Raw genomic sequence first — 10,994 nt, 5'->3', positions numbered from 1 at the left:
ATGGAAGAAGGTTAGTTGTCCTTCATGTGGATGGTCAGCAGATTTAGGGGCACTGGAGTTGCAGCAATAACATACGCTTGACATGTGTATCCTGCAATCTTTATGTGTGATTTTGTAAAAGGGTGAGGGGCGTTCGAGTTGTATTTGACCTCGGTTGAGATTCAGGTAGTAAACCCTTTCCCGTATTTGTATCAGACATGTCGATAATGGTATGAATCTAGTCGTGGAGTGGTCTTTCGATTCGGATAGCGAAGAGACTCTGTGGTAGAAGCATGGCTGCTCCAGCTTCGACGGCTCCCTCGCCAATGTCTTTTTATTCTTGCGAGCTATAGGTCCCGCCACGTGGGACTAGAAATTGTGGCCTTTATGGTTGATGCTCGTAGGGGGTCATGATGTTAAGCCGCGTCAACGCGGTCTGGTGGATAGAGAGCGGCAATGATGGATGGAAAGGAAACTTGAGCGTGCCAGGGCCGGCCTGTAAGAAAGACCCACAGGTTGGAAGGCGGTTTGAATACATTGGTGAGCCGTGCCATCTCTGCTCTCATTTATCTTTAGCAACGAGGGTCCGAATGTGGTGACTTCTTTTCCGGGAGCAACAGCTGTTGGCTCTTCGGGGTGCGCATCTGGAGTGCGAAGAGGGAGGGGCTCAATGTCAGAAAAGGGTGGTGGTGGTGGTGGCGAGATGAGATGCCGACTTACATGTTCTCTTCAACCGCCAGGACGTATTCCTGCAATATTTTCGTTGGCTCAGACACTCTCCTCAACTCTCGACGCCTCGATCAGTAGTTGGGCCATGGGCGACGTTTTATGAAAGGCGAATATTGGCTTTCGGATATGGAGCAAGCTGCTGGCCGAGCTTCTGTTTGCTGTCTAAAAAGGAGGCATGATGATGCAAGTTTTCTGTGTTTCTTGCGTTTCTTCATCTTGTGTATCAGTCTGTGAGGATTTTTGATGAGAAAGAGATGAAAGAGCAGAGCCGACAGAGGGAGGTCACGAGGAGTATATAAGGCCTCCCTGACTCTGTTCAAATCATCATCCTTTTCTTTAGGCAGGGGAAATTGAGGCAGCGTGTTAAGAAATGTCGGTCAACGGGTAAGTACTCTGATGACGACTCGTGAGGCCTCTGATGTCCGTAGCCGCCAGACATGAAGCTTACCGCTTTTGTAGCTCTCTCACGCTGTGATTGTAGATTGAGATCCATCTACAACACCCATGATTGTATACATTCCTTCTGGACTTCATAAGCTACAATCTTCAGAGACAGTCCATGATTCAAGCTCATTGGTCTCACGCATCAGTTGTTCCAAAGTTGCTGCTCAAGGGCAGCTGTCGGTTGTAAGTCATCACAAGCGCTTACTTGTAGGCAACCGGCAGATCTGGGGAGCAGCTGGCCGTCATCTGCCGGCAAGCGGAGCAACAGAATCCTGCCGGCTGAGTCAATCTCCCGGTCATGACGGCATAAATCTGGTAGGTGCATATCGTCAAGTCCAGCTTCAGCTGGAATGATCCAAGTTAATCATGCCGAGAACATTGTCAAGCCGAGGCAGCAGAGGGGACAATTCGAGTCAAGCAATGTGGCTGCAGCTTAGCCCCTAGCCTCAGTGGCTGTGCCCAAGGCACCTTCACCAGGCAGATCTCAAAAGTGAGACTGCTTTCTATCCCAACAGCTTCAACGCCAGCCAACCAGCTGCCTCAATTGGCCCAATTTGCTGGAATTGCCAATGCCAAAGCGTCGCTCAGCCTCCAATGCGCAAACCGAGATTTCATCCTTCTGCCAGATCGACCCCTTGCTAGTGCGGCTGTCCTATCGGATGTCTCTCCTGCGTTGTTTATCGCCTTTCCGGCATGTGTTTTCAACTTCTTATTGATCCTACGGCAAGGCCTGCCGAAAAGGGGCAACGGTGGCCGGTGAACGGGGAACGGGGAACTCTTGTCATTGATGCCTTGAGAATGTTTGACGGTGAAGTTGACCATCACTCTGAGGATTAGTCCAGCTCTAGTCCAGCTCGGCGGGTGAATCACAGGCCGTGTCTTACAAGGGAGGGAGCGTGTGCCGAGGTGGAGGCTCTCCAGCCCAAGAGCTGCTGCGGCTGAAGGGCACCGACTAGCCTCGAGAAAGGCGAACTGGCCAATGGTCAGAGCAACGGCATCTCTGTTGCAGTATAAGTACGGCAGTTGAGTTCCTCTGTCGAGCATGATTGGGAAGACGTCCATCGTCTGGTTGGACCCTCCTGGTTGATCATTGGTTGAGTCTGGCTGCCACCCCATTCGTCTCCCCTCCACATCTTGCATGACCTTGTCTCCTCTCTGTCATATCCTGCCCAAACTCTGCGCACTTGTACATCAGGAGACTGCAGCACAAGCTCACAGCCATGACCAATCTCAACAAACACCATCAGCCGACCGACGTTCCGCTGGTTCATGCCCAGCTCGAGCAGCTCTCCATCGCTGAGAACAAGCCCAAGCAAGCTGCAGGGGATCCGCCTCCCTACGACGCCCACTCCGGCCCTGTCGACCTTCAACTCCATCACATTCCTTCCAAAGAGGCTCTTCTCGTCAAGATCCAGCCGCCCAAGGAGCCCGCAAAGCCAATCAGCCATGTGGCCTGCGACATTGTCCTAGTGATTGACGTCTCCGGAAGCATGTGCGCAGCGGCCCCAGTCCCCGGCGAAGGAGGCGAAGAGACAGGTCTGTCAGTCTTGGACCTGACCAAGCATGCGGCCTTTACAATCATCGAAACCATGGACGAGAGAGATCGTCTAGGCATCGTCACTTTCGAGACCGAGTCCAAGGTAGTGCAGTGTCTTGAACCCATGACAGACACCAACAAGGAGCAAGCCCGCGCGAGAATCAAGGCCCTGCGACCACTGGGCTCGACCAATCTCTGGCACGGCATGCTGGACGCAATCAAGCTCTTCACCAAGGAGCTGAGCCGCAGCCACCGGGTGCCGGCCATGATGGTGCTGACAGACGGAGAGCCGAACCACATGTGCCCGCCCCAGGGGTACATCCCGAAGCTGAGGGCCATGCCTCCGCTGCCGGCCACGATCCACACGTTTGGCTTTGGGTACACTCTCCGATCCGGGCTGCTCAAGTCCATTGCCGAGTTCAGCGGTGGCAATTACGCCTTTATCCCGGACGCGGGCATGATTGGGACCGTCTTTGTTCACGCCGTTGCCAATCTGCAGTCTACGTTTGCAACCAATGCTTCGTTGACTCTCAGCTATGCGAGCCCTGTCAAGGTCGAGCAGACAACTGGTGACGCTGTGAATCAGCAGGCGCCGGTTGAATTCGGATACCGGCAGAGGAAACTGACGATATCGTTGGGAAACATTCAGTATGGACAGTCGCGCGACCTTTGGCTTCGTCTCAGGGGCGCTACACAGGAAAAGCAGGCCTCGGACTCGGTCCTACTCGAGGCCACTCTCGCCTTTGAGGAGGCAGGGAGGTCATCATCATCATCATCATCATTAGTCTCAGCAAGACTCGGCGGCAGCGATGCACTTGATGCGGAGACTCTCTCGCCTGCCGAAATGGCCTACCAAGAGTCGCGAGCACTCATCCTCAGCTTCATCTCAACCCTGTTCCCTCTCGCATCAGACGGAGAATACAAGTCCCTGACACTAGCCAATCAACAAATCAAGAAACGAGAAGAACTGTCGCAGCTCATCGAAACTCTGCCCAGCGGAGACTTCGCCGACAACCTAAACAAATCCTTGCTGGAAGATCTCTGCGGAGAGCATCCCAAGGGCCAAATCAGCCTCGCCCTCTCCACGCCGCACTTCTTCACCAAATGGGGCCGGCACTATCTGCCGTCGTACGCAAACGCCCTCAGCCGCCAGATCTGCAACTCGTTCAAGGACTCGGCGCCGCTGCAGTTCGGCTCCGAGAGCCCGCTCTTCATCGCCTGCCGCGACAGGCTGGACACTGCCTTTGACAGCATCCCCGCCCCTGAGCCGTCCAGAGTCGTCTTGAGCAGCAGCAGCAGCCGCCGCCGTCGCCAATCTTCTGGCGGAGGAACCACATCTCACACTACTACTACTACCACTACTCAGCCTTCGTCCATGGCCAGGTATCGCAATTCGTCGGGCGTGTGCTTTGCCGGCTCGACCGCCGTGGAACTGGCCTCGGGCAGGGTCACGGAGATTCGAAGGCTGAGGCACGGCACTCGCGTGCGCACGCCCCTGGGATCGAAAAAGGTGGCCATGGTCCTCAAGACAAAGGTATCAAACGAGACGCTGTGTCGCATCGGCTCGGTGCTTGTCACGCCGTGGCATCCTCTCTCGACGGACGGCAAAGGCTGGGACTTCCCCGCCAGCATGTCGGATGACGCGGTTCTTTATACTGGCAGCATATACTCGGTCCTCCTGCAGCCTGACAGGAGGCCGGATGCCCATGCCATTCGCGTGGGCGATGCCTGGGGCGTCACGCTGGGACACGGCATCATGCGAGGCGACGACGCTCGCGCCCACGGGTTCTTTGGCGACTACCGGAGAGTGAAGTCGGGGTTGATGAAGCTGGACAGCGCCGGCAGGAAAGGCGTCGTCCAGGGGCGAGGCATCGAGCGAGATGCAATGACGGGGCTCGTCAGGGGCTTCAGGCGGACTGGAATCACAAAAGGGGGGGGGGGGGGGGGGGGGCAGCACAGACATCTAGTGACAGACGCTCTATTGCACGGTTCTGAACTTACTACCAAGTAATATACATGACGATAGGTAGTGTAGCTTTGATATACCTAGAACATGACACAAGTCCTTCTTCTCCCCAAGTCGTTACTCCCGCACAAACACGCCCGCCATGCCCATGCCCGTCCCAACACACATACTCACAACACCAACCCGCCCCCCTTCCCGCTTCAGCCCATGCATCAACGTGCTCGTCATCCTCGCCCCCGTCGCCCCCAGGGGATGCCCCAGCGCGATCGCGCCCCCATCCGGATTCACCCTCCCCCTCTCCCACGCCTCCATGAGCCCCAGCTCCCGCAGGCAATACACCGTCTGGCTCGCAAACGCCTCGTTAATCTCCCACCTATCCACATCCTCCCTCTCCAGCCCCAGCCTCCTCAGCAGCCTCGGAATCACAACCGCCGGCCCGACGCCCATCTCATCCGGATCGCAGCCCGCCGTCGCCGCAGCGACAAACTTGCCCATGACGCGATGCCCCAAGCCGAGCTCCGTCGCCGTGCTCCGCCTCATCAGCAGCGTCGCCGCCGCCCCGTCCGAGATCTGGCTCGAGTTGCCCGCCGTGCTGGTCCCGTCCTCCGTAAACGCAGGCTTCAACCTCCCCAGCGCCTCAACCGTCACGCCATCCCGAATGCCATCGTCCCGCGCAACCGTAATCTCGCGCGGCTGCCCCTCGCCCACGGGATTCCCCTGCTTATCCACGTCCTGGAAGCGCGTCCGCACCGGCACAATCTCCTCATCAAACCAACCCCGATCCCTCGCCCTCGCAGCGCGCACATGCGACTCCGCAGCCACCTGGTCCTGCACCGCCCTGCCGACGCCATACCGCACAGCGACGTTCTCCGCCGTCAAGCCCATTGGCATCACGCAGTCCCTCACATTCTTCTCATCAGACTGCTTCAGCGCAGGCCAGACGTTGACGGGAATCGCTTTACTCCCGTAGTTCCTCGTCATGCTCTCCATGCCCGCCCCGATGCCCGCGTCCACCATGCCCGCGCCAATCTGCGCCGCCACGAGCGCGATGCTCTGCAGGGACGACGCGCACGCCCGGTTCGCCGTGAAGAGCGACGTGCTCGTCGGGTAGCCCGCGTGGTTGAGCGCCATGCGCGCCGCCTTGGAGCCCCCCAGCTCGGACAGCACCACGCCCACGCCCACGTCGTCGACGACCGCCGCGTCCAGCTCGGGGACGGCTTCGCGCGTTGCCTTGAGCACCGCCGCCAGCAGCTCCTCTGGGTAGGCGTCTTTGAGGCCGCCCTTGTAGGAGCGGCAGATGGGCGTGCGGAGGGAGCTGAGGATGACGGTGTCGGAGGGGGATTTGGTCAGGATGGCGGCGAGGCCTTTGGACATGGTGGCTGTGTGTGTGTGTGTGTGTGTTGAGTTGTGTTGTGCTGCTGATGAGTGAAGCCTGTGGTGAAGTTGATTGAGAAGCTATGAAAGTTGATTGAGAAGAGGTATGAAAGTTGATTGAGAAGAGGTATGAAAATTGATTGAGAAGAGGTATGAAAGTGATTGAGAGGAAATATAAACACAAGGGCTCACATGAACAGGTATGAAATGAACTCGCATCCGGTGTCATTGACTTGGTGTTATGGACAGTATTAATGAACCTCAACTTACATACACATCTCCCCGCCACTAACCCCCAATAATAAACCCACCTCCCCGTATCCGCCGCTGGCAGTTGCTGTCGGCAATGGGGTTCTCCTACTATCTTCAACGCTGTAGGTTCGCCCCCCCTCAGTCAGCACTCAGTGGATGCTATCAACTATTTTCCAGTGTCGGGTCCATTATACATACCGGCTCTAGGCGCTGATTCCGCTCCATTTCCCGCTCATATCTGGCGCTGTCCGGAACTGAGATCCGGCAATGACGCCGTTCCGCTCCCCCTTTGCCGGCAAAGGTCTTATCCCCCCCCTTCTCATAACGCACGGCTTCGACATAGACCTACATGACAAAACAGGTCTTGATAATCTATTATTAACTGTTTCTAAAGTGATTTGACCTTTTTTTTTTTTTTTATGGCTTCCCTAAGTCAGACGACCTAGTCAGTGGCCGCCCCCAGTCCATGGCCACCGCCATTTCGCCCCGCTCGCCTAACCGACTTTCCCCTTAACACTAATAACCCACACTTCAAGTTGCCACAACTCTATTATTTATTAGTCAATTTTCAATCTATTTAGGTATTTTTAACTATTATAACCGACTCTATTAAAAAAGCAATCTCTTCCACGCTTAGAGACATTAAACAAGGTATATTATAATAAAAGGCTGCGCAGCGTTAAGGGATCCCCCGCTTAACTCTACAGAAGCATCTAAACAGCAGCTTACTAAGGTCTAAGGTATACGAATTCCTTTAACGCCTTTTTAAAAAGCAGGAATCTCATCTTATTTAATAGATCCTAGTTTAGGGCAATCTAGGTCTTCCCCCTACATATTAGCAGGTTAAGCAATTTACAATAAGAATCCTTAAAGCTGGCAGTAATAATAAGCCACTAGGAAAACAGTAAATAAATAGCTTTTTATACTGCAATCCTAAAGTCAGGACTTTATAAAGTAAGCCTATTAATTCCTATTATTTAAATAAAGCTATAACTTAAGTTATTAAGGATTTCTTTTAGTTATAAGTAATACCAGAAGTTAAGGACATTCCTATAAAGCACTAATATAATATAAATAAGACTAGGATCCTTAAGGGCTGCAGCACTAACAGACTTATATTAGGCTCTACTGCTAAGAAGGCTATACTAAAAAAATAACCTAAATTATAATACTAGACCTCTATCCTTAAGTGTATCTTAGTAATAGGCATAGTCCTTCCTCTATTAGTTATCTTTAAAGGCCTAACAGTCTAGCAGTAATAGTTCCTTAAGGAAGTAGAATTCCTAGCTAACTAGGTCTTTAAGTCCTTAAAGAAAGGCTAGACTAATAATAAGATTATAATCTAGTGGCTATAAAAGATCTTCATTCCCTAAACCAAGCCTAAGACTCCTTCTAAACAGCTACTTATTATTAACAGCCACAGCAGCCACTATATAAACAACTTCCTCTATAAATACTTTAAAAACAATATCTATCTCCTCTTCCTACTGCTGCACATATCCCACATCCTTCAGCCGCTTAATATCTCAATTTTCTCGCCTATTAAGTTATACTATTATTAAAAGTTAGCTAAGTTTAAAGACTATAATAACTCCACGCCAGCAGAAAAGAGGATCTTCCTTAAATACTATTCTACAGCTAGAAAGCTTAGTCTAATAAGTCAGAATATACTAGCTAGCTAGCATAGCTCTAGTCTATAGCCAGTTAATATAGTAAAGCTGTTAATAAGTTAACTAGTCCTTCTAAAACCTCTAGCACTACAGAAAACACTAAAGAAAAAAAAAGACGCAATCCCAGATACTATTACTAAGCTATAAACGCCTTAACAATTACAGCAAGTTAAAAAAGCAGTTAAGGCAATTAAGATAGTATTACTAAGGACCTAGCTTCTTCTATAAAAGCTTAAAAAGCAGCTAGATAACCAGAACATTATAATCGCAGCTTCTAAGGCTACTATTTAAAAGCTACAGCGCTAACTTAAAAGCCTTTAGCTATAAAAGAAACAGAAAGTTAAAGAGAATCTAAATAGTCAGTTTATTAAGATCCAGGAGATTATTAACACTAAGAACAAGATTATAAAAGCAGCCCAGGCCAAGGCCTTAAAGGAAGATATAGCCAAGGCCTTAAAAGAAGAGGAAGAGCATAATTTTTATTATATATTTCTATTAAAATAAAGGCATCTTGCCTTTCTTCCTTCCTAACTTCCTAACTTCCTAACTTCCTAAGCTTATTACTATAGTGTAGCCACTTCCTAGGTCATGGCCACTAAGTACATTAAAAATGGCCACTTTCTAGGTTATAACCTAGAAAGTGGCCATTTTTAATATAGAAGGTGGCCATATTACGTAAAACGTGGCCACAGACCGGGGGCGGCCACTGACTAGGTCGTCTGACTTAGTACATAAACACTTGCCGCCATCATTCCCAAGCCCAGACACTTGAACTGGAATCCGATCAACCTGTGCCGTCGTGCCCCGTGACACCAGACCCCTTAGCCGATCCCGTGCCGACCATCTCCGTCCCGCTTCAATTCTCTTACTGACCGCTATTACAAGCAAACCTCCTCCCAAACATGCAAGCCAAATGAAAACAGATGGTGTGTCATCATTCATCAGAAAGGAACAGAAAACTCGGGGAATAATAGACCGCACAGCCCACCCAAACATACAATTTCAACATCGTCCAGCCGTGACTGCGGAAAAGTTCACACTCATCTCAAATAACCCGCTTCTTCCACAAATCTGAACCGAGCCAGGCTCATCCAGTTGTCCGCTCTTTCGCATCTTTCAATCTCTTGTTTATTGCCCGTACTGAATCCCCAGCCCAACACGCCGACTCTCCGACGCAGTCCCGCTAGCCCTCAGCTTCTTCTGCGGGCTCTCGCCGTCATCGGCGCCGGCTTCACCGTCAACGGCCAGCTTCCGCTTCTCGGCCCCGGTTGCCGTTCTGCCGCCGGCAAACAGCTTGGCCTGCATGGCTGCAGATTTCTCGGCCGGCCCCGCGGTGCCGTCCCGGACCGATGAAGATGCCGCCCTATGTCCCTGGCCCGGGTGCCGACGCAGCAGCTCGGCCGCCGCCTGGCTCGCCTGGCTGTCCTCGAGCTGATGGTCATCTTCTTGTGAGCTGACCAACTCCCCAGCAGGTGCCTCTCGCGATGACAGCGACTGCACCGCCTTTACTGATTCCAGGGCCTGTCGAGCAAGCTCCTCCGTGTCCTCCACCGAGATGGTGCTCTCGCGTCTTCTTCGCCGCGATGACCTCTGGGACGGCGGCGTCGTCGGGACGAATCGTCGCTGCGAATAGCGGGATCTGGGTTCCGTCTGCGCCACCAGGTCCACCGACGGCAGCAGCCCGGTGCTGTCGCTGCGTAGTCTGCTCGACGGAGTGGTGGGCAGCGAGGACATGGACTGGGCGTTGCGTTGGTGTCTCCTAACCAGCCGCGCAGCAGGCTGGGCCATGACCATGGGCGTTGACGGCGCGCTATTGTTGTTGGCTGCTGCCGTCGCCATCGCGTTGTTGTCCTGCGTTTGACTCTGGCTCATGGCCTCCAGCAGTGCCGAGAGCCCGTGCTCCCTTCCGTCGGTATCGTCCCGATGCAGGGCGCGGGATGTCCCGATGTGGTGAGGATGATGGTGCTGCTGCTGCTGCTGGTGATGGTGATGGTGATGGTGATGTTGCTGCTGCTGCTGTTGCGGCTGCGATGTCGACGCTGTTGCTTGTTTGGGCGTCAGGGCGCCGTGAAAGATGCCGCCCGGGCTGCACAGCATGTGAAAGTGCTCGCGATTCTCCCGGATGCGGTTCAGCAGCATCTCGCGCTCCTCCACCAGCGTCATGGTCTCCTCCATCTTCTGCTGAATCACCTTCTTGGCCAGCTTAAACTTGTGGCTGAGCGCCTCCTTTTCCTCCACCGCCGCCTCGTACCACATCTTCATCTGCAAGTACTTGTTCTGCAGCGACTCGGACGCGGTGCTGAGCTCCCGCCTCGCCTGCCGCGAATGCTCCGCCATCCGCAGGGCGTCCACTTCGCGACGGACCATGTCGTGCTCGACCGCGGCGCGCTTGGACTCCTCGTCCGCCTGCAGACTCAGGAGGTTATACTGCAGCTTGTGGTGCGCCGCCTCCATCTTGAGCTTCTGGTTCTCGGCGATGCACGTCTGCAGCATGGCGCGCAGCTCGTCCGCCGACGCCTCGAGCACCTGGTGCGGCGCGGGCGGCGTGTAGTCGGACTCCAGTTCTCGCTCCCGCAGCGTGTTCAGTATGGTGGCCGGCGGTGAGAAGAGGGTCGACTGCTGCGAGTTGGAATAGGTGCGTCTCGAGGCACCGTTGCCGGCCGCGACCTGCGTGGACGGCGGTGGTGTCAGCGACGACGGGATAACGGTGATGGCCGGCCGGTCGTCCACAGCCTCCGTCTTGAACGACTGGCCTGCGTCCATGGGTGACCCCGGGACCTCTGTGGACGGGAGTGTCGTTTGTGACAGCGAATGCATGCCCACGTCTTGAGGTGTCGTCGGGTCAAGGCCACCGACAGCAGGCTCCTCGACGCTGCCATTGACGCGAGGAGCGTCCGCCTCAGAGTCAGAGGCCATTGTAGATCGAGGTATGGAGCACGGTATCCGTGATGTGTGTAAATTCGAGGGTAAATCGGTATTCGAGCGAGTGGAGGCGACTCTTTTGCCGGGATCCTGCCCTTTCTAGCTATCTTGCGGACAGCCA

At 53.7% G+C, this 10,994-nt stretch overlaps 2 protein-coding genes across 2 annotated transcripts; one reads left to right on the top strand and one right to left on the bottom strand.

Annotated features, from left to right (window-relative positions):
• Positions 1-2,372: 2,372 nt before the first annotated feature.
• On the top strand, positions 2,373-4,700 carry TRIREDRAFT_61350 (uncharacterized protein; the record flags this gene model as incomplete). Its single annotated transcript, XM_006965133.1, has 1 exon — positions 2,373-4,700. One exon carries the CDS (start codon positions 2,373-2,375, stop codon positions 4,698-4,700), a length of 2,328 nt encoding a protein of 775 aa, XP_006965195.1.
• A 72-nt stretch (positions 4,701-4,772) lies between these two features.
• Positions 4,773-10,768, bottom strand: TRIREDRAFT_3835 (uncharacterized protein; the record flags this gene model as incomplete). The annotated part of the gene is made up of 3 exons (XM_006964766.1): positions 4,773-6,034; positions 9,118-9,854; positions 9,990-10,768. The coding sequence occupies 3 exons, from the start codon at positions 10,766-10,768 to the stop codon at positions 4,773-4,775; spliced, it is 2,778 nt and encodes a 925-aa protein (XP_006964828.1).
• Positions 10,769-10,994: the final 226 nt, after the last annotated feature.

The sequence above is a fragment of the Trichoderma reesei genome, assembly GCF_000167675.1.
Source record: "Trichoderma reesei QM6a unplaced genomic scaffold TRIREscaffold_8, whole genome shotgun sequence".
Taxonomy (NCBI): domain Eukaryota; kingdom Fungi; phylum Ascomycota; class Sordariomycetes; order Hypocreales; family Hypocreaceae; genus Trichoderma; species Trichoderma reesei.
This window is presented reverse-complemented; position numbering and strand designations above follow the sequence as displayed.